This window comes from Ovis canadensis, chromosome 5, assembly GCF_042477335.2.
Source record: "Ovis canadensis isolate MfBH-ARS-UI-01 breed Bighorn chromosome 5, ARS-UI_OviCan_v2, whole genome shotgun sequence".
In the NCBI taxonomy this organism is placed as follows: domain Eukaryota; kingdom Metazoa; phylum Chordata; class Mammalia; order Artiodactyla; family Bovidae; genus Ovis; species Ovis canadensis.
Genome location: NC_091249.1, coordinates 29,105,729 through 29,131,248, shown reverse-complemented (window position 1 = coordinate 29,131,248; position 25,520 = coordinate 29,105,729). Strand labels below are relative to the sequence as shown.

At 55.6% G+C, this 25,520-nt stretch overlaps 1 protein-coding gene across 24 annotated transcripts; it reads right to left on the bottom strand.

The window, feature by feature from the left end:
• Positions 1–1,315: 1,315 nt before the first annotated feature.
• Positions 1,316–25,427, bottom strand: PNPLA6 (patatin like phospholipase domain containing 6). 24 transcript variants are annotated; one of them, XM_069591165.1, is made up of 34 exons: positions 25,331–25,427; positions 24,140–24,201; positions 23,716–23,803; positions 23,460–23,542; positions 23,177–23,274; positions 21,069–21,209; positions 20,821–20,980; positions 20,261–20,341; positions 19,918–20,046; positions 19,476–19,556; positions 19,216–19,387; positions 18,580–18,663; positions 17,913–18,022; positions 17,609–17,776; positions 17,444–17,521; positions 12,134–12,339; positions 11,763–11,894; positions 11,565–11,688; positions 11,081–11,194; positions 10,746–10,821; positions 8,458–8,598; positions 8,179–8,242; positions 7,733–7,901; positions 7,357–7,539; positions 7,068–7,186; positions 6,720–6,876; positions 6,308–6,424; positions 6,151–6,220; positions 5,601–5,717; positions 3,497–3,798; positions 2,198–2,314; positions 1,949–2,054; positions 1,748–1,857; positions 1,316–1,645 (listed from the first exon to the last, which is right to left on the bottom strand). In XM_069591165.1, exons 2-34 carry the CDS (start codon positions 24,164–24,166, stop codon positions 1,541–1,543), a joined length of 4,029 nt encoding a protein of 1,342 aa, XP_069447266.1. In that variant the 5' UTR covers positions 24,167–24,201; positions 25,331–25,427; the 3' UTR covers positions 1,316–1,540. The 24 variants fall into 24 exon arrangements, with proteins under 24 accessions (XP_069447266.1, XP_069447271.1, XP_069447264.1 ...); XM_069591170.1 differs by having other exon boundaries at positions 19,225–19,387; positions 25,331–25,420; XM_069591163.1 differs by having other exon boundaries at positions 8,458–8,601; positions 25,331–25,418.
• Between the last annotated feature and the right edge of the window lie 93 nt (positions 25,428–25,520).

Genomic DNA, 25,520 nt, shown 5'->3' with positions numbered 1-25,520 from the left:
GACTCCATGGACTGTAGCCTGCCAGGCTCCTCTGTCCATGGAATTTTCCAGGCAAGAATACTGGAGTGGGTTGCTGTTGCCATTCTCTTCTCCTAGGAACTTACGGTAGGCAAAATAATTTCTATTCCCTCCAAAAATTTAATTCTTGGAACCTATGAATGTGTCTCCTTACATAGAAAAGAGGCTTTAACCCATGCATCTATGCTCAGTTAATCTACAACAAAGGAGACAAGAATATACAAAGGAGAAAAGACAATCTCTTCAATACGAGGTGCTGGGAAAACTGGACAGTTACCTGTAAAAGAATGAAATTAGAAAATTCTCTAACACCATACACAAAAGGAAAATCAGAATGGATTAAAGACCTAAATACAAGAATGGATCCTATAAAACTCCTAGAGGAAAACATAGGGAGGACACTCTTAAAAACCACGGAAAGATCTTTTTAGATTTGTCTCCTAGGGTAATGGAAATAAAAACAGAAAATAAACAAGTGGGGGCTTCCCTGGCGAGGCAGTAGATAAGAATCCACCTGCCACTCAGGGCACACAAGTTCAATCTCTGGTCCAGGAAGATTTCAACTAAGCCATTTCAACATGGCATGTGGGATCTTAGTTCCTCGCCCAGGGATTGAACCCATGCTCCCTGCATTGGAAGCATGGGGTCTTAAACACTGGATGGACAGGGAAGTCTCCTATGCTATGTATATTTTATAATAAAACATACACACACACCTAAACAAACAAACAAAAAATCATCCAGGGTTCCTCGCGGCCCACAAGCTAGTCTTGTGAATGAGCCCAGCCATTGTCACATCCCCACTCTGGCTCCGGGGAGGGGAGGCAGTGATGGGGAGCCCCAACAGGCCAGCAGCACACAGTGGAGGAAACTGGCTGGGACCCTCTGAGAGTAAAGTTCTTGAGCCCCGTTCATGCGTTATGTATGGGACATCCTCTGGGGACCAGGCCCAGGAGCACACACAATAGGGACACATAGAAGACATGGAGCTTCTGCACACAGTAGGACTAGTCAAGGGGCAAAGACTGTGGGAACCTAGTATGGAAAGTGAGGGGTGCTAGAATGGGCATCTGTGATCCCCAGACAGGCACACAGCATGTGCAGGCCGTGTGGTCCAGAGCCTGCACTGAGTGGGACTACAGGCCACTCCCACTGGGAGTGGGGGATGTTCAGCCCAAGGCTGGGAGCACTGGTCACTGAGACAAGCTCAAGGCTGTTTCCAGCGCCAGCCTCAGCCATCCTGAGCATAGAAGGTGGAGTGAGGTGCCTCCTGAACCCAAAGACGACATAAGGCCACTTCCAAGAGGGGAAGCTTTATTGGTGTGACTGATCGAGGGTCATCAGTGCAGTGCTGCCCCTTCCCCACGCCAGGGAGGGGGGACAGGCCAGTCCAGTGTGTGGACCCTGGGGGTCAAAGGGGACCCAAGGGGTCACAGGCATAGCAGCAGGCAGAGGGGGAGTGAGCCACCCCCACAGGGCTCACCCCTTGTCTAGCCCAAGGCGGGGACCCCTCTGGAGGTCCTCAGGTATCTGCAGCAGGGGTGGAGGGTTCCTGTGGCAGCCAGCGCCGGTGCCGGAGAATCGACTTCTCCTCCTCCTGTGGGGACAAGGGGTGGCCCCCCACGCCCTGCATGTGTCATCACACAGCCCAGGCCAGGGGGGCACGTCAGCAGAGTCTCCCCACTGCGCCGGCGGCGGGGAGGGGGGGCCTGGGTCACGCCCCTCTCACCATCTCCAAGGCAGTGCTGGGGCTTGCGCCCTCCGGAGAGCCCCCTTCGTCCCGTGAGCACTCGGGGCCCGCTTCCTCCTCGTACTCCGTCAGGCAGTCCGACTCCTCCCCTGGATGGCATGGGTGAAGTTGACACGGCTCAGGACCCCTCTGGCCACGCACACCGTCCCCACCCTCCTAGGGTGGCCCTCGGTCCCTCACCATCAGCACAGCCGTCGGAAACGGAAACGTAGCTCGTGGTGGGAGGCTCGATCCGGGACACTATTTCCGCCAAGTCGGTGAAGCCGGAGCTGGGGAAGGCGAGCACCTGCCGGGTGATGTGGATGAGGCTCTTGGCGATCATCTGAGGTGTGTGTGTTGGGGGGAGGGGGGCGGGGTCCAGAGGGAACTGGGGTTGGGGAGAATCTGTTGTCAGAGGGGCCCTGCCGATGGAGGAGGGCGCAAGCTTACGTCTGCGCGGCGGCTCTCGTTCAGGTCGGCAGACCGCCGGTCCGTGAGCATCTTTTCAATGATGTCGCCCCGGCTCCAGCCACTGAAGACGGTTGATCCATACTGGTAGCCCACATCCTGCAGGAAATGAAGGGGGCCTGGGGCCATGTGTGCAACCCCCAGAGTGTTCCTCTCTGCTTATCCCCACCCTGCCGGCCCCTCCCCTGGCCCCTCAGAAGCCTGCTGCTCTGTAGGAGCTGGTATTTGAGACTACATAACGTCCAGAGTTGGGTGTACTTAGCACACTCACCCCCATGCCCTCGATCCTGTGCCCCTGCCAAATACTACTAATCCCTCTTAGCACATTTCTTTCCCCACTCAGGCCCACGGAGTGTGTCAATTGTCAAAGGACACAGGTGGCAGCGTGCAAGCTTATTTCAAGCTCTACAAATAAGTGTTAGTCGTTCAGTCATGTTCGACTGTTTGTGACCCCATGGACGGTAGCCCACCAGTCCCCACTGTCCATGAAATTCTCCAGGCAAGAATACTAGAGTGGGTAGCCATTCCCTTCTCCAGGGGTCTTCCTGACCCAGGAATGGAACCTGGGTCTCTGGCACTGTGGGCAGATTCTTTACCATCTGAACCACCAGGGAAGCCCTTGCAAATATGTGCGATACCCCTAAATATCACCATCTCCCATGCCCACTACAGACATCACTAATCCATCATGGCTTGCCTTCCCAGTGAGCCTGGAAAGGGCATCAGACATATTTTACTCAGCGCACTGGACAGGCAGCTACTGACGCTTTCTTTCTTCTCTTTTTGGCCGCACTATGTGGCAGGCAGGATCATAGTTCCCCAGCCAGGAATTGAACCCGCGCCCCCTGGAGCGGAAGCTCGGAATCTTAACCACTGGACAGGGGAAGTCCCCAGCTACTGATCATTCACTCTTGGCATGCACTATGATCCATTTTTCTGGACCAGTGGCACATTACACACTGCTCCATTCAGCGCATCACAAACCTATAGCAGACATTACTAACTGACCGTGGTGCTTATTCCCACCAACACAGAAATGGTGTTAGAAATCTCTACACTGTGCTTCAGGCAGCGCAACTTGCCTGGTAGTTCATACATAGCGCCTGTGCAGCCACGCCCCCTTGTGACACTCACTGTAGACATCACTAATTGATTACCGTTCTACTCCCCCCAGATCCCAAATAGAGCCCTAGACTATTTCCCCTTCTGTGGTTTGGGGCTTTCAGGAGTAAAGGCCTGCCGGCCCACCACACTGTCACCAGGAGGCTCTCACCAACTCACATAGATTTGGTCGAACTTCCCGAAGTCCATGGTCTTGAAGCAGTCGATGGGTGGGCGCAGGTACTCACAGTAGGAGCTGGACTTCACAACCTCCAGCTGTCTCACGCAGGACACGTAGGCCAGGCGAGACTGGATCTCTGCCATGTCTGGAACCTTGATCTTGTCTGCCCAGGGGTTCAGCCGCTTCCACAGAAGCCACCAGCCAGACAGGCTGTCCCCGTATGTGCTAAGGTCTGTCTCATCCTGGCTCCCCACGTCAATGGCGATGACTGTCTTGGCACCCATGCTGCGGGCGATGTCCGCTGTGGGGCCAGGGAGTCAGCTGGGGGCTCCCCACCAGTACCGGGGCAGGGAAGATCAACCCAGTCCCACAAACACCATCACTCACATGGTCATGCAAAAAAACCATGTGAACGACATGCAGGGATGCAAAGGGGTATGTATGGGTGGACGTAGAGGCTGATGATGTGTGGGAAGTGGGGTTGGGTGTTGGCGCTTTGGGGTTTGGGGAACCAGGGCCAAGGGAATGGAGAAGATGGAGTACAGGGACGAAATCACTGTGGAGAGAGACATGAAGTCAGATGCATGGGGAACAGAGACATGGAAGGAGAGTGACACAGAGAGAGAATACAGTAAGGACATCAGGAAAGAAAGGTGAAGGGGTCAGAGTCATGGAAACAGACAGAGGGTCCAAGATGCAGGGAGACAGGGGTGGAAGGAAACTGACAGGGAGATGTGGGAATAAAGACACCCAGAGAGAGATTCCCTGCTGGTCTAGTGGTTAAGAATTCAGCTTCCAATGCAAGGGACATGAGTTCGATCCCTGGTTAGGAAACTAAGATCCCACATGCTACAGGGCAACTAAGCCCTTGTGCCACAACTGGGGAAGCCCCATTGCAACTAGAGGAAGTCTAGATACCTCACCAAAGAGCCCACATACCACAAGGAAGACCCAGAGCAGCTAAAAACAAAAAAAGATGCCAGGAGGCAGAGCCAAGGGAAGAGAAACACAGGGGACCAGAGCCAGCAATAGAGACAGGTGGGAGAAAGAGACAGAGACGAGTGGCCAGAGATATGGAAGGAAAGAGAATCCAGGCAGAGTAAGAGACCTCAAGACTGATGCAAGAAACAGAGAGCAAAGAGCTGGTTCAAGGAGATTCAGGGGAGCAGGATGGAAAGGGTAAAGTGTGGAGTGATGGCACAGTGTGTGTGGGGTGCTGTGGTCACAGTCTGTGTGCCCCAGTGAGGGTCCCTGTGTGGGTCTGGGGGTGCCTATGGACAGGTCCTATAGCCACGCCCATTCCCCAAAGACACTTGAGTCTCCATCAGACTGCCTGTGTCCCTCACAGGTTTTTGTGTGTGCGTGCATGCAGTATGCACCCTTATCAGATATATGCAACTCTTGTCTGTATGTTTGTGAATACACCCACCTCTGGGTGGGGTATACCTCTGTACACACACCCAGTACCGTGTGTATTCCTTTCACGTGTCCCTAGATCAACGTCTTGTGTATGTTTCCTTGTGCGTCCACGCATGCCTGTCCACCAGAGTTTGTACACACCTGCTCATGTGAATGTGGTTGTGTGAGTGCATGTATCTATATGGGCTGCCTGTGCCAGAGTTGGCAAACCGTAAAAGGCCAGAGGAAAAATTATTTTGGCTTTTTAGGCCGAGTGGTCTCTGATGCCACTATTTGACTCTGCTGCACAGACACAGCCACAGACAAAAGGTAAATGACTGGAAGTGGCTGTGTGCCAATAAAACTTTATTTATAAAATCAGGCAGGGGGCTGAACTTGGTGTGCAAGTGAACTGTGTGGATCCCTGGCTTATGGGACCTCAAGCGTCTGTGTAGCCAGCATAGTTGTCTACTTGTGTTTGCATGCTTCTGTGTGTGTGGAATTTTAAGTTGCAAATGCCCCTGCCTCTTACCTGCATGCTTTAAGTCAACAGGTATGAGAGAAAGCTGGTGGTGGAGGCACCCCACCCATCTATGTGTGTACATGCGTGTCCAACACAGCACATGCGTGCATCCTACACATGCACATACTGGCTGTGAGCTCACCCATGTGTCCACGCAGGGGGACGAGCAGGTGGCTACTTGCCTGGCAGGTTGTTGATGTAGCCGCCATCCATGAGGAGATGCCCATCCTTGGGGTCACACAGCGGCGGCAGGTAGCCCGAGAGCGTCATGCTGGCACGCACGTATCGCCACAGGGAGCCTGCCCAGCGGGACACACAGACACAGACACGCACAGGCACACTCAGACGCACTCAGAGGCCTGGCCAGCCCCATGGGCTCGCTGACCTGGCACGTTGTTGACGAAGCACCCATCCACCAGCAGGTGCCCGTCCCTGGGGTCACAGAGCGGGGGCAGGTAGGGGCAGTAGGAGGCACTGGCCCGGACGTAGCGCCACACGCAGCCTGCAGGGACGGGGGGTGAGGGGGTGAGGCGCCCAACAAGTCTCCCGACCCCCCCGCCCTCCCCAGGACAGACATACCTGGGGCCCTCTGGGGCATTAGTGGGTGACAGTTAGTGCTCAGCAATCAGGCCAGGAGGGATGGTCACTCATGTTAACAACTTGGCTGCCCCCCCAGCACCCATTCCCCAAACGGCCCCAGTGGTGGTGGTTGGGCCGCCTGGGGGCACGCACCATCTTTGTGGACACGCATGGCCGAGGAGGTGATGTCCGTGGTCACGTTGAAGTATGGCAGCCACAGGTCCTGCAGGAACAGGGACTGCGATCCAGGAGGACTGGGGATGCCTATGGGGAGAGGTGGGGGTGGGGCGGGCATGGGGGAAGTATGCACCTCAATCTGCTTGTCCTGGAAGACACGGTGGATGCTGCGGTTGAAGGCTGACCCCGTGAACATGGAGGTGACGGGGTAGGTGAGGTCCAGTACGGGTTCCAGCACCGAAGTCATGCTCTAGGGGTGAGGGGCGAGCTGGGGTCAAACAGGAGTCACTTGGGGGTCACTGACTAGTAGGTCCCTAAGGGTCTTGATTGTTCTAGCTGGGAATTGGGGGCTAGGATCACTAGCTCGGAAGTCACAGGGGTCATCCAAGGTTCTGGAGGTTTAAGAATCGGATGGGCTTCACAGGATTAAGTTGGGGGGGTCAGGAGAAGTCCAGAAGCCCCTCTGAGGTTAGGTTTTTCAGGGTGCTCCTTGGGTGAGGGGACCCTTCCCCATCACCTTCCCACCCTCTCCCCGTAACGCACACCTTAGCCCACTCCCGGGCCCGCTGTTTAGTGCGGCTGGCGCTCCGCTCCTCAGCGTACAGGGCCCCGATGAAGGAGCCGATGGACGTGCCGCCCACCAGGTCAACGGGGACCCCCGCCTCCTCTAATGCCTTCAGCACCCCGATGTGTGAGCAGCCCCTGTACGGTGGAGCAGACTCAGTGACTTGCTGGGAATCCCCTAAGCCCCACCCCCAGGAATCTCCTCCAGTCTCCCCCACCCGCAAGGAATGTATTGCTAGCCCAGTCCCTGTGGGATCTCGCTCAAGGAGTCAGCTCCACCCCTCAAGGCACCTGGTTCCACCCCTGGCGGCACTGACCACACCCCTCACCTGGCCCCGCCCCCACCCAGCACCAGGGCGATGGTGTTGCCTGTGAGCACCCGCGCCAGGCGGGAGAAGTCGCTGTGCCGGTCTGCGCGCCTCGAGAAAACCTTCTCGTAGAGCTCGTGCTGGTATGAGGGGAGAGAGACACGGTGCATAAGGATTGGGGGGGTGTAGGACGCACCCTCTGGACCTTCAACACACCGCCACGCCCCTCTGATCTCTAAGCCATGCCCCTCCATTAGCCACGCCTCCGAAGGGTTCGGCCAGTGGACCTGCGCCCCGCAGCACCCCTCACCAGCTTGGCCGGGCTGCGGCGTGAGAAGAGGCGGCGCGGACAGCGCAGATGCAGGTGTCCCGAGCACCAGCTGCGCATGTTGAGCCACTCCACAGTGCGCGTGGGGCCTGCGCCCTCCTCGCGGTGCAGCAGGACCAGCTGCTTGAGGGCCCGCACTGCCGTGTTCTCCAGCATCTGCTCCAGCTGCATGGGGGGGTGGGAGTGAGGAGGACGGAAGTCACTCTCACCAATGGTTTCCTCCCTGCCCCCCACACCTGGCCCCCTGGGTTCCTGGTCACCTAGCCCCACTGGTAAAGGTGCACATGGCCCAGCACAGGCACCCAAGGGCCTGGGGCGGGATCCCACGGATGGGGGTCACTGTGCCTGGTCCCCGGACCTGGCCGAGTGTGGGCTCCTGGTCGCCCAGGCCCACGATGAGGATGCAGTCGGCCTGGCGCAGGCAGCGCACGGTCCAGGGCGTCAGCGATGTGTCTGTTTGGTAAAGCACGATGCGGTGCGTGTCCTCCTGCTGGGCCAGCCACCCTGACAGCCGGAATTCTTGGATGCTAGGGTGGGAGTGGGGAGGGTCATCTTGGGCTGGTCAGGGGTCCCTGCCCTCAGAGACCATGTAGCTCCACTGCTGTGGGGATGTAGATGTGGACATCCAAGGCCTAGACATGACTGCGTCCTCTAGAGACCGATTTACCCCACTGTCTCCCCAGTGGCCAGAGGGATGGAGGCCCACGCTCCTTGTTTCACAGCCTAGAACTCAAATGAGACTGAAGGAATCCTACGTTCTGAGCTCATCCCTGCGCTCTCCGTCCCCATACCCCCAACACACACCTGTCCAGTGCAGAGGCCCCCAGGCGGGCCCGGATGATGTCACTGTTGAGGAGGAGCGTGGGGCCTGGAGATGGATGAGTGAGGAAGGGTGTTTAGGAACCTGGGCCAACAGAGGTGGGCCTCTCCCATGAGAGAATACCACCTACTTGGCTTACAGGGCCTTGTTCCAGCTCTACCCCCACCCTGACCCACCAAGGCATCTCCATTCCTTGATCAATGCCCCACCCACACGCGCCTTGCCCCACACAGACCAAAGGCCTGCCCTTGCCCATGACTGACCAATGGCTTGCAGAGCGTGCTGCAGCTCCAGCATGAAGGCCACCATGGGCACCTCGGCACACACGGGCAGCACTGCCACTGTTGACAGGTTGCTGGCAGGGTTGGTGAGTTCCGAGTGAGGGGGGACACCTAGTCCCGAGCCTGCTGAGACCCCAAAGGATGGTATTTGCTGTGCGGTCCTGTGTTTGGAAAGGTCAGCTCTCCCCCACCTTCTCAGAAATCCCTTCATCTTGTCCCTCAGCTGAGGCTTAGTGATGCTATACTGAAGGTCATGGTCTCACCGCCTGAGCCACTGTCCTTGATAAGATCTGGCTATCTGATCCTCAGTTTTGCCCCAATCTTCTCAAGGGGATCCATTACACAACTGTATAACCCTTTCTGTTTTCCACTCTGCCTACATGGACTTGATCTGTGCCCCTACCCATTCTAACCTGGGCGGGGCGGCGGGGGCTGGTGGGGAGTCTCTATCCACTAAGAGGACTTGAACACAGAACTAGACTGAGATAAAGATGTTTCTGACCCACCTATTGCGTCTCAGCTTCTCTGCATCCACCTTAGACTAAAACATCGACCCCAAGCAGCATGCCAGGCTTTCCTGTCTTTCACTATCTCCCAGAGTTTGCTCAGATTATAACAATCTAAACAAGTTCAAATGCCTTTCTGGTTTCTACAAGACTTGCCCTAGCCCATTCCTCCCCCTCACTCACTTTTCCCCTTGAAGTGTTTCAACACCACCAAACCCTGTCGGAGTCCTGTCAGTATCTGGTCCCATCTCATTTATCAAGTCTCTGCTCATTGTCCTCAGAAAAGCCTGCCTCCTTAGGTTAGTCACGCCCCATCAAGACTCTCTTTTGTTTTCTACACAGTACCTTAACTGATGTACTCTTTCTTTGTATTTTAAAAACTGTTATCTTGCAAGCCAAGCCACAAACCCTTCTAGGGGCTTTGTCTGTCTTGTGTACTTTCCCACCACCCTGCAGGATGCCCAGCACACACTAGATGCTCACTAGAAACTCGGTCTTCGTAGCATCACAGAGAGGTTCTCAGGGGTCTGAGATTTTTAAAGTCCCTGCCCCCATAGCGGCCCCAGAATCACATCGAGTGTGGTCCTGCCAGCAGAGTGGGAGTGAAAGTGTACTTGGGCACAGAGTGTAGGACTAGGGGGAATGTCTGTCGGGGAAGACCCTGGGCGTAGGGATGGTTCCTTGCCAGGGCTCACCCTGGCCCCACCCCAGAGATCCAGGTGTCAGGGCTGACTGGGCAGAAGCCCCCAGGGGAAAAAGGAAAGTAGAGGTTGCCTAGGCTAGTCCAGGGTCAGGTCACCATAACCGAAAACCTCGGGCCCATATTTCTGCACGCCTCGAATCTGACCACTTCCCAGTGTATCATAGCTGGGAAACTTCACCTCCCAGTATGCCCTGGAAGGGAACCACACCTCCCAGCATGCACTGAAACTGAGAAATACAACTCCCAGCATCCACCAGGACCAGGAACCACATCTCCCACCATGTTGGTAACCTATTGAATTCACTTCCCAATATACTCTAGGCCCCAAACACCACCCCACAAACTACACTTCCCAGCACACATTAGTCTAGGTATTCGTTTCCTAGTAGGTAGACTCCATCCTCCAGCCAGCTCTGACCCAGAACCAAGGTTGCCCCTAAGACCCGCAGCTCTCGTCATGACTGATGCTTTAGATTCCGCTAACATCCATCCTGCAAAGAGATCCAACCAGTCCATTCTAAAGGAGATCAGCCCTGGGTGTTCTTTGGAAGGAATGATGCTAAAGCTGAAACTCCAGTACTTTGGCCACCTCATGCGAAGAGTTGACTCATTGGAAAAGACCCTGATGCTGGGAGGGATTGAGGGAAGAAGGGGACGACAGAGGATGAGATGGCCGGATGGCATCACTGACTCAATGCACATGAGTTTGGGTGAACTCCGGGAGTTGGTGATGGGACAGGGAGGCCTGGCGTGCTGCGATTCATGGGGTCGCAAAGAGTCGGACACGACTGAGCGACTGAACTGAACTGAACTGAACTGAACTCAACAAGCAGCCCTGGCTCCAGGGCTCCGTTTCCCGGAATGCCCAGGAACCCGAACTTCATCCCCCAGCACGCACCAGAACTCGGATTGCCATTTCCTGCTTCAAGCTCCACCCGGAGCAGGTTATACGCTGGACTCCACCTCCCAGCATGCCCTGGGCTCAAGGCTCCCTCCCCCAGCACGTTCTATGGCATTGGAGAACACCCCCCTAGTATTCCCGGGTGCTTGCAGGCTCCCACCTGGGAAGGGTCCTCGCAGCTGCTGCAAATTCCCCAGAATCTTCTGACTCAGCAGGTGGATGAGGCGCGTCACGACCTGGGGCGTTGGAGGCCGGGGGTCCAGTTAGACTGCAGAAGCAACTCTGCACCTTTTCCTTCTTGAGCAGGGCGCCTGGGTCCGTTACCTGGGCCCCACCCCATGAGCCCCGCCCCGCACTTGGAGGCTTCAGCTCCTCCCCGGGCTCCATCCGCACCGAATCCCCGCCCCACCCATTAGGCCCCGCCTCCTCTAGGGCCACACCCCCACTCATCCGTCCCACCCCAATGGGAACAGCCCCCGGCCCAGCGAGCTGCACCTGCGGGTATCGACGTTTGATGTGGCCCAGGGTGCCCTCGGGGAGTTTGGCCAGCTCTGTGTCGCGCACCGCGTGCACCGTCGTGGCACGTGGCTGCCTTGTCAGCGCCTCCACCTAGGGGACCGCGCGTGACCAGGGCTGCATGAGCCAGGAGGCTGATAGGTAAGGGGAAGGCCGACTGTCGGTGCAGACAGAAGGCGGAACCAAGCCTCGCTATCCACCTCGGAGCTCGGGGAAAGACAGGCCAGGAGAGGGTTCCACACCGGGTGAGGGTCCCCCACTACGCTGATGAGGTTGCCCCCATCTCCCCGCCCCATGGAAAGCAGCTGGAGAAAGTGGAATACAGGAGGTTAGAGGCGGGTGGCGGGGGCGGGGCGGGGCGCGTTTAGTGCCCCATCCTGTTGCCTGGGATGAAGTATATGTTGGGGGTGGGGGGAACCTGGACTGGGAGAGGTTAGAGGTCAATGAGTGGGGCCACGCTCACCACTCCTATGAGATCCCCGCGGCCGTACTCGCCCACCAGCTCTTTTTTGCCGCTGCCCCTCTGAATGACACTACGCAGCCGCCCGTTGAGCACGATGTAGGTGCAGTCTGAACGGTCGCCCTGCCTGGGGTGGGGGTGCGGGTGTCAGATTAGGCAGGTAGGCAGGACCTGAAGGAAGAGGTAGGGCGGGGGCTTCACCTGTACAGTGCGCGTCCTGCCTCCACTGCCGTCCAGTCGATGGCGAAGTCCATCTGGCGCACGAAGGGCGACATCCTGGCGGCCACAGTTTGTGCGGCGCTCAGCACCACGCTGGGCTGTGCACGCATGATCCTGCAGGCAAAGGGCGGGGGCGCATGGGCCGGGGGTCGCCCAGGAACAGCCGATAGGGAGTGTTGAGTTGGGTGATGGCCTCGAGGGTGGGACAGGAAGGGCTCAAACAGTGAAAACAGCTTTTCAAGTGCCGTTGAAAAGTGTGGAGGGTCAGAGGCATAGCCTCAGGCAGGGCAGAATGGAGTTGGTCAGGGGACCCCCTGAGTCACCCCCGCCCCATCATTGGGCCCAGGCAGTACTCGTAGAAGTTGGACTTGGAGATCCGCAGGAAGGTGCAGTCACGCTGGGCTCGAAGCGTGAAGATGAGGGGCTCGCCGGTGAGCACAGCCAGCTGTCCCACTAGCTCCCCGGGCTGTACCACGAACAGGCACACGTCCTCCGCCTTGTCGATCATGCGCTGGTACACATGCAGACTGCCCCAGAGCACGAAGTGCAGGCTCACATCCTGTGAGGGAGGGGCCAGGAGATGGGCACCCAGGTGACACCGCACCCACACCTCGGGTCTGTGCGCTCGGAAAAGGTTAAGGAAAGAAAAGCTGGAGGTAGTGAAGGCCTTCCATAGCACTGAGCTGAGCAGCACATGTATTTATATTCCCCTTCAGCACCCACAGCAGATGCTGCTAATAGATCACCCATTTCAGCCCAGATTAAGAGGCAGGAATTCAACAGGGCCAGCAAGAGGCTGGGAAGACTGGCTACATAGGAGCGTGGCTGAGCTTAGGTCCTTTTTGCTTGTGCTGGGCAACTGCATAGCTACATGGAAAGGAACAAAGTTGGAGTCTCACCTTTCATCATGTCAAAATGGATCAAAGACATGAATGTGAGAGCTGAAACTATACAACTCTAAGGAGAAAACACAGGAGTCAATCATGGCCACACTGGACCATGGACACAATGGAATCTTGGATATGATACTAAAAGCCCAAGTGACAAAGTGAAAAATGGATAAACTGGACTTCATCAAAGTTAAAAATTTTTGAGCTTCAAAGGGCACTATCAACTGAAAAGACAACCCACAGGCTAGGAGAAAATATTTACAAATCATCTATCTGCTAAGGGTCTGGTATTCAGAATATGTGAAGAATTTTTACAACTCCACACTAAAAAGACAAATAACTCAATTTTTAAAATGGGCAAAGGCTCCAAATAGATGTTTCTCCAAAGGTTATATGAATGGCTAGTGATCCTCCGAAGATGTTCAACATTACAAATCACTGCATGCTGCGTGCTAAGTCATGTCCTACTCTTTGCGACACTATGGACTGTAGCCTGCCAAGCTCCTGTCCATGGGATTCTCTAGGCAAGAATACTGGAGAGGGTTGCCATGCCCTGCTCCAGGAGATCTTCCCAACCCAGAGACCGAACCCACATCTCTTATGTCTCCTGCATTGGCAGGCACTAGCGTGCCTAGGAAGCCCCATGAATCATTAGTCAGTCAGTCAGTCAGTTCAGTCACTTAGTCAGCGACTAAGCGCTTACCTGCCTAAGTAGGCCCCGGAGGGAACACCGTGACTTCCCAGTTCAGTTCAGTTAAATTCAGTAGCTTAGTCGGGTCAGACTCTTTGTGACCCCATGAATCGCAGCACGCCAGGCCTCCCTGTCCATCACCAACTCCCGGAATTCACTCAACTCATGTCCATTGAGTCGGTGATGCCATCCAGCCATCTCATCCTCTGTCGTCCCCTTCTCCTCCTGCCCCCAATCCCTCCCAGCATCAGGGTCTTTACCAATGAGTCATCATTAGGGAAATGCAAATCACCACAAGGAGATGCCAGTAGGAAGGCTAGAATCCAAAAGTGTCAGAGAGGTGTAGGAAACTGGGATCCTTGTACACTGCTGGTGGAAATGTAAAACTGGGCAGCCACTGGGAAACAGTCCTCACAGAGTCAAAACTAGAGTTGCCATTGTGTTGTGTGTGCACGCTCAGTCATGTCTGACTCTTTGCAACCCCATGGACTGTAACCACTCGGCGCCTCTGTCCCTGGGATTTCCCAGGCAAGAATACTGGAGCGGGTTGCCATTTCCTTCTCCAGAGTTGCCATATGACCCAGCAACTCAACTCCTATGACACAATGAAAACATATCCACACAGACATGTGTACATAATGTTCATACCTGAATCATGCTATTATGCATATTAGCCAAAAGGTGGAAATAACTCAATGTCCATCAGCAGATGAACTGAGAAGCAAAAGGTGGCTCATTCCTATGATGGAACAGTATTCAGCTGTAATGGAATTAGGCACTGACACATGCTACAACATGGGTGACCCCGGAAAACATCACACTGAGGGAAAGAATCCCAGACGCAAAGGGCCACATATTGTTTGATTCCATTTATATGAAATGTCCAGAACAGACAAATCTACAGAAACATAAGATCAGTAGTTGCTCAGGGCTGTGGCTCATTAGGAGGTGGGAGATCGATGGCTTTGGAGTGTGGTGTTTCTCTTTAAGGTGATGTTCTAAAATTGACAGTGGTTACGGTTGCACAACTCTGAATATACTAAAAACCACTGAATTGTACTCTTTAAATGGGTGAACTGTATAATGTGTGAATTACATCTCTAAAATTATCAGAAAAAAAAAAATCCCCTTTGGGGCGTTCTCTGGTGGTCTAGTGGTTAGTATTTGGCACTTTCACTACTGAAGCCAAAGTTCAATCCTTGGTCAGGGAACTGAGATCCCACAAGCTGACTGGTGCAAAAAAAAAAAACAACCAAAAACCTTTTGCTCTCAATTCCTGTGTTCCGCTCCAACCTTGTTGGTTTTCCTTTGTTTTCCAGATGGGACAGCTCCACCACAGGACATCTGCACAAACTGTACTCTCTGCCTAGAATGTTTTTTCCTCCCCCTTGCAACTAGTTAATTTCTCTTTGCTTTTCCTCCTTCACTGGAGGTCACTTCCTCAGAGACACTGCTCTGCCTAAATCAGACGCTGTAGAACTGAGGATGTCCGCTTTGTAGCAGGAGACCTATATGACTTAGCAACAATCTGTATCATCCTTTGAGTGAAAGGTCTATCTGTGAACTTCTCAAGGGCAAGGCACCCCTGCTGGTGTTTCTTGGCCCTACAGCAAGCCTCCTGCCGCTGCTGCTAAGTCACTTCAGTTGTGTCCCACTCTGTGCGACCCCACAGACGGCAGCCCACCAGGCTCCGCCATCCCTGGGATTCTCCAGGCAAGAACACTGGAGCGGGTTGCCATTTCCTTCTCCAGTGCATGAAAGTGAAAGGTGAAAGTGAAGTCGCTCAGTTGTGTCCGACTCTTAGCGACCCCATGGACTGCAGCCTACCAGGCTCCTCTGTCCATGGGATTTGCCAGGCAAGAGTACTGGAGTGGGGTGCCACTGCCTTCTACAGACAGCAAATACCCCTTTCTCCTCTGGTTAGCCTGCCCAGCTGGACACCACTCTGTACCACCCTCTTAAATAAGGAACTGAAACTGCCTAGAGACAGAAACGTTCCTTCCTCATCCAGCGCACAAACCTGTACGACAGCCCACAAAGCCCTGATGAGCACCAAAACACTGCAAGAATCCTTGGGAGGGGTGGGGGACATACACACATGCCTTCCAAGACAGAATTCCCAGACTGGGTTTGGGATACAATGGGAGTGATTAGTATTAGGCTGCTATTCACCCTCAGATTGGGAAACATGCCCTGCCACCCCCCCAACCCCCCCACGCCCCCACCCCACCCCTGTTTCTCAGAGCTTTGAATAAGCTAATGAGTTCACTGGGCACTTCCAAGAAGGACTAAATCAGCCCGCGTTCCCCAAACCTGTTGCACTCAGATCCCTTGTGATAGAGGTGTTCTGTGACATATACTCTGGGAAATGTTTGTGGAAAGCAGGGTTTCCTCAATGTTGGCACTACTGACATGTTGGACTGGATAATTCTGTTGTGGGGGGCTGGCCTGTGCATTTTGCATCCCTGGTGTCTAGCCATTAGGTGACAGTACCACCCTCCCAAGCCAATCAAAAATGTCACCCTGTGGGACTTCCCTGGTGGTCCAGTGGTTAAGAATCCGCTTTGCAATGCAGGGGACACGGGTTGGATCTCTGGTTGGGGAACTAAGATCCTACATGCCGTGGAGCAACTGAGTCGGCACACCACAACTAAAGAGTCTGTCCATTGCAACAAAAGCTCCCACAGGACACAGGATGATCCTGTGTGCCACAACTAAGACCAGACACAGCCAGATAAATGAATAAGTAAATAAATAAAATCTAATCTCAAAAACACTCAAGAAAAGCTTAAAAGTCTCGACATGGCCAAATATCCCAGGGGGGTGGGCCAAACTGTGCGTCGTTTTGGGAGGGGGCACAGCAGACCAACTTTGTCCCTAACAACGTCCTGAAGACCCTGAGGAGCCTTGGATGGTTGCACACCAGGCTGATATGTTAGCAGGCTGGGCTGGGCTGGGCTGAGTTGAGCTCAGCAGAGGTTCTCAGATAAGCAGGGCCCAGGGGCCCCTGCAAGGGCCATGGTGTGACCGCACTTCCTCAGCCAGGCCTCCAAGTACCTCGAACAGCTGGCACCAAACGTACTCTGCAGGAAGGAGCCCATTCTGCATTGAGCAGCTCAAAGTGACAATACAATCAAACTGATCATGTGATATAACAAATCAACTAGAATCTAATTAAAGTAAAAAGCACCATCACCCAGCCAGCTAACAGCTAGGCCATCCCCTCCTCCAAGCGCAGACCTCCCTCTCCTGATCCTGGGGCGCTGCTGCAGTTTCAGCACTTAAGTCATGTCACCCTTACTGTCACCTTCCCACCCGTCACCACGCCTCCCTCTGACTGGTCACCCTTGCACACACCCTAGCAGCTCAGAACTGAGTACTTCCTGCTTGATTCTCACAAGAGTTCCTGCAGGTAGTTATGAGCCGCACCCCCTCCCCACCATTCCACAGGTGGGAAAGATGAGAAGTTTCTATATGATTCACCCAAGGTCACCCAAGGGCTGCAAGTCTGGTTCCCTCTCTAACCCTCCTCCCCTGTGCTCCCCAGCTGTGATGTCACAAAAGGGCCTCAGTTTCCCCGTCTGGAGAATGGGCAGATTAGTGGGCTACGGTTTCCTCCACCTCCTGCGTGTCATCAAGGGACAATGAAATCCAGCTCGTGGGGCTCGTGGAGCTGGTTCTAGGCCTCCAGGCCAAATTCACACCGGCACCCATTTAGTGAGCCCCACCCCTCCCCCATCCCAGCAGGAATCTAGGATAAGAAACAGAGTATCAGAATATGTTGTAGATTTCAAAGGTCAGAAAAATGGAGGTTGCAGGAATGGCTAAGGGCAGGGAAGAGAGATCTTGGGGTGGGGGTCCTGGTGTAAAAGGTTCAAGTTTGGAGGGGAAAGGTCAATAGGTCCACAGGACATGGGGAGGGAGGGCTGGGGGTCAGAATCATAGGATCCAAAGGTCAGGGGTTGGAAATCACACACTGAGGTCTACATGTAAGGTGAAAAGGCAAGGATCAGAGATCAGAGAGGGGGAGAGAGAGGTCTCGAGTCAGAGCTGCAGAGTCAGAGGTCAAGGGTCAGACTCACCTGGTCCCCCTGGCGGGCGATGATGGTGCCAGCTTTGGCGTGATGTAGCAGAACTCGACTATTCAGAAGGGTGGGGTCCTGGGGAGGAAGGATAGGGGCTTGAGACGGCCCAGCTACGCCTACCACCCCCCTTACCTGGTCCCCTAGACGCCCTGGGCTGCCCACCTCAATCTGCATCAGCTTGGCCAGCTCCTGTTTTGCTGCCTCAAAGATGCTGCTTGTCTGGCGGCCCTGGTAGGGCCCGAAGGGGCAGCTGCCAGGGGCCGACTCGTCCTCACAGTAGCTGTACTCACAGGCACCTGCTGGCTGCTCCCGGGCCTCCTGACTGGGAGTCTGTGGGGCAGGGGCTATGACCTCCATGCTCCCCCTCAACCTTCCTCCTTGGGAGACTCCACCTGTGGCTAGGCCAGGGCTCCAGGAGGGGATTGGAGTCAGGAGGCAGGGGCAGGGGAAGAGGGCAAGGCCTTACCCGAGCTGAAGCTGCCTGGAACCCCCCTGAGGCCTCTTCTTGCAGGGACACAGAGATCCGGCCCCGTTCATATGCCATGTCGAAGTCTGAGCGGGGGCCACCCTGCAAGCCTGCGGTGGATGAGGGGCAATAAATGCAATAAAGATGAGAGTAACCATAGTGGGAATCTAAGCAAACACTATCTACATAACGTTATCCCAGGCAGCAGCCGGAAAGACATGGACTAATCCATTGCCTCTCTCTCTCCCTTGCAACGCTTCTCACTACAGTGGGGAGAGCACCATCTCAACAAGGACCCACAGTGAAAAAAGACATGAGAAATGCTCCCAATATTCCTATTTCGTGGATGAGAAAAATCAAGACTGGGAGGCAGGTGGACTTCCCTGGTGACCAAGTGGTTAAGAAGCCTCCTGCCAATGCAGGGGGCACCTGTACTATTCCTGGTCCGGGAAGATCCCACACGCCTCCGAGTAACTAAGCCCAGGCACCACGACTACTGAGTGCACACTCCAGAGCCCATGCTTCGCAATAAGAGACGCCACTGCATGAGAAGCCCGTGCGCCACAATGAAGAGTAGCCCCCGTGCACAGCAATGAAGGCCCACTGCAGGCAAAAGTAAATAAGTGATATTTGATAGCCTCTCCCAGCTCCACCTGGTGCCCCAGACCTGAGATATCCACTGGCATGGAGATGCAGCGACTCAGCAAGGGGGCTGAGGAGGTTTCCAGGGATGTGGGCTTCACTGGGTCCCCTGGAGGAGACATATATTTAGGCTCTGGCCCCTTGGAGCCCCAAGGTCTACAGCTAGAATCAGGGGGTGAGGAACTGAAGGGAGCTTGAGGAGGGGTCAGCTCAGAGTTCCGGGGGACTGGGGGACTACGAAAAGCAATTCCAATGGGCCCATGCGACTGAGGCCAGGGGTTCTGGGGGACCAGGCAGGAGGCAGACCTGGAGACCTAGTTGAAAGGGCTCTTGGGGGGCTGAGGGCTTCCGTGGTGGCTCAGATGGTAAAGAATCTCCCTACAATGCAGGAGACCTGGGTTCGATCCCTGGGTCGGGAAGATCCCCTGGAGAAGGAAACGGCTACCCACTCCAGTATTCTTGCCTGGAGAATTCCATGGACAGAGGAGCCTGGTAGGCCATAGTCCATGAAATCACAAGGAGTCAGACATGACTAAAGCGACCAACACTTTCACTTTTGGGGGGCTGGGCAGGTCAGTTGGGAGTCCCTGAGGAACTGAGACAGGCACTGAGGGGCAGAGGCTGGGTCAACCTGAGCTCTTGGGGGCCAGGCAGCGGTCACCTTGGGTACCTCCAGTCCCGGGCAGTGGGGCCCCAGTGGGGTCAGACGGCCGGCCAGGGGTCTCCCTCAGCTCCTCTGAGGCCGCAGTGCTGACCATCCGCTTGGAGCCACGCACTGGGCTGGTGCGGGGTGGGAGGCCCGGGCTAGGGAAGAGGCGCAGTGGCTGGATCTCCTAGGGGCAGAGGGCATCCTTGTGGCATGTCCGGGGGAGGCAGGTGTCACTCACCTCTCCGGCCCCTGGTGCTCTGCAGGCAACTCACGTGGCTGAAGAGCTCATTGGTCAGTCCCAAGTAGTTGTGAAGCGCCAGGAAAGTGACCCGCTGCAGCCTCACCATGATGATCTTTGGGGGCGTGGTCGGCAGAGGAGGGGGCCAAGGAGAAAGAGGGTGAGCCCTGGGAGAAAGTGGGGACCTAGCACTCGGGGGTGGGGCCATGGATGGGGGGAAGGAGACAGAGCTACGGTCAGAGGTCAAGATCAGAGCAGAAAGGGGCTGGGCAGGGCCACAGGAGCCAGGGAGAAACCCACAATCAGGTGGCAGAAGCCTGGGAAGATGGGGTGGAGGCGGCTCCGAGGAGGAGCTGGTGAGGTCTGGCTGCTCAGAGTTGATAAGCCCATCGTGAGCGCCTCTTGGCAGCTGGGTCCCAGCCCCCAGGAGCCTGTGACGGGCGGGGGTCATGGAAGGAAGTGAACCGCCCACTCACCTGCACCACCCGCACCAGGCTCTCGGGGTACTTGGTGAATACTGCTGAGAAGGCCTCGACTGGCAGCCGCAGCACCGTGGAGTCTCGGGCTGCCCGGGCAGACACAGTACGCTGGGGGTGCTGGTGACCCTGGGGGCATAGGGGGCACAAGGAGAGTCAAGGTCGGGGTGGTGAGAGCCCTTTGCCTGCTTCCCCTGGCCCCTTCCCAATGCCATTCCTTGAGGGACTCCTGGAAACATCAGAAACCCATCAGAGATGGGGGCTCTTGGGGTGACCCTCTCCTACCCAGTCCAGTGGGTGTGGCCTCCTACTGTCCCCACACCCCTCCGTACTGGTGACTCACAGTGATGACATCCAGTATGCTCAGGAGGCTGTTGACACTGTCCCCAGGAACCACTTCCTTCACCACACACTCCTTCCCGTCCTGAGACACACAAAGTGGGGTGGGCACTGACCAGTGCTGCCCTTACCCTGCTGACCCGCATCTTGCCCCCCTGACCAAGCCACTAGCCCCCATTCTCATGTAGCCTGGTGATCGCTGACATCCTGACCCCAAGAACCTTCTGACCAGCATCACTAACTAGCCAGTGACTGTGCTGACCACCCCAGACGCCCCTGGGCATCCTTTCCTGACTCCTGCCTGTACATCTCATAAGGACCACCAACCTGGGGAGTTCCATGGTGGTCTAATGGCTAAGGTTTGGTGCTTTCACTGCCACGGCCTGGATTTGATCCCTGGTCAGGGAACTGAGATTCTGCAAGCCATGCAGCACGGCCCAAATTAAAAAAAAAGACCACCAACCCTGCTGACCAAAACCACTGCCTGTCCCGTGTCTGTGGCACCCCTGCTTGTCCTGCCGCCCACCTCGTTGCCCTGCAGATCCCCCAGGGTGGCGTACTCACAGGCCCCGGCAGACAGAGCTCCAGGAGTCCGTCCTGTACCACATAGATGCTTGCGTCCGGCTGGCCAGGTCGGAAGACGTAGTCTCCCTGACCGAGCCGCTGGAAGACCATGTGGCGGCAGAGCTCCAGGAAGAGTGGCTTCTCAAAGTGGCCCAGCACCCTGGACAGGGACAGCGGGGACATGGAGATATGCAGAGGTCAGGTCAGTCCCAGTTCTGCAACGCCCCTGCCTGTACCCTGACACTGACCGGACATTCTTGAGCATGTAGAGCACCTCGGAGGGCAGGTGGGAGTTGGCCAGGTCGCCCTCGGTCAGGTCAGCCTCCAGCACAGCAGGCGGGGGCTCCTTCCGCTGCAGCGTGGGCGCCTCTTTCTGGATGCGCAGGATCCTAGTGGGAGGAGAGGGGGATGGGGGCAGTGGGGAGCAGGAAGAAGGCTCAGGCAGACCTCAGATCCTTCTGTCCCCACAGAGCCCTTCCTGGGGTCCTTAGAGCAGGGGTCAGCAAACTCTGGCCCACTGGCCAAATCAGGCCAGCCACCTCCTTTTGTCCATAAAGTTTTATTGGCACACAGCTACATTCATTCATTTACACATATCTGTGACTGCTTTAAGGATGCAATAGCAGGATTGAGTCATTACATTACCGTTGTATGCAGCCTGCGAAGCCTAAGATGTGGCCCATAAAAGAAGAAACTTGCTGACCCCTAATGTAAAACTCTGAGGTCACCCTCCACTAGTCACAGGCTTCCTAGATGGAACCTCTCATTGGGCAGACTCCTGACATAGCTTCCAAGATACGAGGAGACCCCAGCAAAAGCATCTATGTTCATCATGGCACCCCAGATATAGTCTATCAACCAGCAATCACAGACTAGACTCCTGATACAGCCTCCCTCATGAAGGCAGACCCCTGGGGTAGCTTCTGTTATATCAGAAGACCCCAGATGCAGCCTCTCTGGTCTTTATAACAATCCCTGAGATAGCCCTTCCTCCCAAGCCTCAGACAGCCCTGAGAGAGCCCCTTGGATGGCTACAGAGGCTTTTGAGATAGCTCTGGTTACAGACAGAGAATCCAGATATAGCTCCTCTGCTGATCATGGACCTCAGACAGCTCTTCCCTGCAAGGCATAGTTATTACTGAGACAGTCCTTCCACTGGTCACAAAATGCTCAAGATAGACCCTCTAGAATGAGCTCAAACTGAGTTAAACTCCACAGAACAGAGGAATCGCACAATGGTTCCCCTTCTGATCAGGAAGATCCTTGGGCTAGCCCTTATCCAGGTCACAGAGAACTGAGATAGCCCTTTGAAGGTCATGGTGACATCAGGATAGCTCCTCAAGGCTGTGCAGCCAATGAGACTGCCCCCTAGGAGTTGGACAGACCCTCAACTCATTGTGGAAGACCTAGAGACAGCCCTTCTGCTCAAGTCATAGAAAGTCATGGGAGAGCACATCTACTGGCATAGTGCCTCAGTGTGCAGAAACACTTGAGGCAGACCTTCATGTAGACCCTACCATTGTCAGGAGACCCCACAGCCAGCTCTCAGCTTAGATCTCTGGGAGAGCCTTGCTCAGAAACCAGCAAGGTAGCCCTTTTATGATGACATGTCCTGAGATGTCCTTCCTGTCTCTAGCGTGAAAAGATTCCTGAGACGACTCCTAGGGAACAGAAATCCCTGACACAGTCTTCTTGTAGTAAAAGAACTGCAACGAAGGTGACACAGAGAGATGCTTTCTGATGTAGAGGAACTGCTGCATCAGTAGCAGAGGGACTGTTACCCTCGGGGGAACAAATGGTAGAGACAGCCCCTCCAGCAGGTCCCAGAAACACCCTGGAGTGCCCTGGAATAAACCCTCTCATGTGGGGAGATTTGACCAAGGCAAGACATCCAAGGTAGCATTGTGGTTGCTTAGTTGCTAAGTTGTCTCTGACTCTTTGTGACCCCATGGATTGTAGCCTGCCAGGTTCCTCTGTTCACGGGATTTTCCAGGCAAGAATACTGGAGTAGGTTGTCATTTCCTTCTCCAGGGGATCTCCTAACTCAAGGATCAAACCCACATCTCCTGCATTGGCAGGTGGATTCTTTACCACTGAGACACCAAAGCCAGAGGTAGTAACTGGGGATTAAATAACTCACAGATACTTCTGTAGTAGAGAAACATCACTGAGAGAGCCCTCAAGGAACAGAAACAGCCTGTCTGGTAGGCGAGAGCTCTGAAACAGTCCCACAGACGTGGAAAGACTCCTGAGACACAGTCCATGGGGTTCAAAGAAGCCTGAGACACGCTTCGGTGTGGGCTGATCACTCAAAAAGCCCTGAACATAGACCCGGGTACACCTAGCACAACCTTACTTCTTGGCAATGTTGAGCATCTTAAGTTTCTTCTTCATGCGCGGGCGGGAAGTGGTGGAGACGGAGGCATCCACTAAGGAAGAAGTGGATTGTGACACCTGGGAGAATTAAGGGGGGTGGGGGTGAGAGGAATGCATCCACTGTCAGTTCAGACCCTAGGGAGGCGGGGGCAAATCCAAGGCCCTTAATCAAGGAGGGCGGCGGGCTTACTAAGAAGTATAACTAGGGAAAGGACAGGGCCTCTGTGTGGCCAAAAGGCCGCCCCAGAGGGTCCCAGACTTACCTTCCGCATAATCTTCCGGCCATAGAAAAGCACTTTGTCTCTCTTCCGGAATCGGTAACGGGGGCCGTCCGGGGCTGGGGTTTCTGGGGATAGTAAGTGCGGAGAGGGGCATTCTGAGCTCTACGCATACTCCGCACGGCGAGAGATGGGGACGCTGCGTGCGGGCTCCAGCACATCCCATCTCTACTGACTCAGGGGCCCGGACATTTCATCTTCCCATCCCTCGGCAGCCCCCAAAGGCCCTCCGGGTCCTCACTCGGCACTCGAAGCCTCCGCACCAGCAGCAGGATAAGCACGGCCGTGACCAGAACCGCGACTCCAGCCCCGATCATCATGCCCAGCACCTGCGGGACGAACGGCACGGGCTGCGCATCGCATACCGGCCCCGCCAAGCCTTCCCCGGGGGCCGGGACGCCTGGGACTCCATCCAACGGAGCCAGGTCCGCCCCGGAGATCACAGTCGGCTCGGCCCTCGACGTCCCCATCTGCAAAATGGGCCAGCGCGGCTCCCTCCCCGGGGGAGTCAACTCTTTCTGGAGGGTCGGCGGCACGCAGTGCACGCCGGGAAACGTAGTTCAGCCTGAACAGACGCAGCCTAGTTATCGCGGGACCGCGATGATGCGCGCTAAGCACGTCGGGAATCGTAGTCCCCGCGGCGGCTCACACCTTCCAACCCTTACCATTCCGGTTTGCAGCGGAGCGTCCATCCGTTTCTTCAGGCAGGGCTGCACGGCTGGCACTCCTGGGGAATGAGAAGCCGGAACAACCCGGGCAAGTCGTCACTCTGGGTCCGCCCCTCCCCTGCAGCAAGCCCTGCCCTCTTCTTACCCTTACTGCCGGGAGGTTTCTCTGCCGGCTTGGGGACGCCTGGAGGGTGGGGCAAATTGAGTTCGGGGCCCGAGCTAGGGAGTGAGGTAGGTCCCTGGGTCCCCACCAGGGTCTCCTTCCTTACTCATCAGGCCGGCCTGACGCCCCACTCGTCCAGCCCCACCCTGGGGCTAAAGGGCAGCCGGTCGGACACCTACTATCAGCAGCTAGAGAACAGGTTCCCCAAGGGACACGGTTTTCTCCAGCAGGTGGCCCCCTCTGCAGGATCAATCCTGATCTGATCCCTAGGCCGCACCCCTGCACCTTCTGCGAACACTAGATACCGCACCCCAGGGAAACCGGGCCCGAGTTATGGGGCTGGGGAGATGCCTGGCTCCCACCGGAATGCTGCCAGGAGCGCCTTCACAAGGAGTCGTGATGCAATGCCGAGGTGTCAGTAGCATCCTGGGATGCTCGGAGTGGGGTGGGCTCGCAAAGTGTTACTGGTTGATGCTGGAGATTTACTGTCACGTAATAGTAAAATTTAGGGGTTTTCTGATGGTGCGGAGCATCCCTGGGACTCGGGAAACGAGGCTGGGACCATTGCTGGGAGACGTAACCAGGGACCCTGGAGTTACCAGGGGTCAATAGAAAGTTATCGAGAGATTGCGAGGCATATAAGACTATTACTGGGAAAATCGGAACTGGTTGGGCACATCCCTGGAGTCGTTGGAGCTTGATAATGAAGAATGCTGGAATATCAGTGACTTTCCTGGGAAGCTGAGACAGTTTTGGCAACCTCAGAGTATTAATGGAAATCTGGGGGAGTCACTGGGCCCTTGAGACCGTACCTGGAAAATTCACAGGGGATTGGTCTCCTCCCACCCGAGGATGCACCTGGCTACCGGTGCGAAAACACCTGCCGGGAGCTGGGGGACCGGGGTAAGAGTCGGGAAGTCTAGAGCTACCGGGAATAGACAGAAGACAGATCTTAGGAAAGCCGAGGGCTCGCTAACAACCCGCGAGAGGATGTCCCTGCAGGTGCCAAGGAAACCCGGACTCACCCAGGAGCCGCAGCTGGGGTCCACCCTTCGCCAACTCCGTTAGCGTTCCGCCCAGCGACGCAAACGCGGCCCCTTTAAATTATTCATCGCAGGGCGCGCCGCAGCCCCGCCCCCCGCCATGCTTGGAAGGTCGCGCGGAGTACGGCGACGCTTTAAAGGGACCCACGACAAGTTGGCGCAGGGGATGCCC

What these genes read in the sequence shown, in the direction of transcription:
- PNPLA6 (XM_069591150.1), bottom strand. Translation starts at nt 23,944, where the DNA reads ATGGGGACGTCGAGGGCCGAGCCGACTGTGATCTCCGGGGCGGACCTG. An exon ending in GCAGGACGCGCACTGTACAG is followed by an intron (nt 11,689 to 11,762) that starts GTGAAGCCCCCG and finishes CCCCCACCCCAG; the next exon opens with GCAGGGCGACCGTTCAGACT. An exon ending in CTGGGTGGGGGCGGGGCCAG is followed by an intron (nt 6,877 to 7,067) that starts GTGAGGGGTGTG and finishes TCCACCGTACAG; the next exon opens with GGGCTGCTCACACATCGGGG.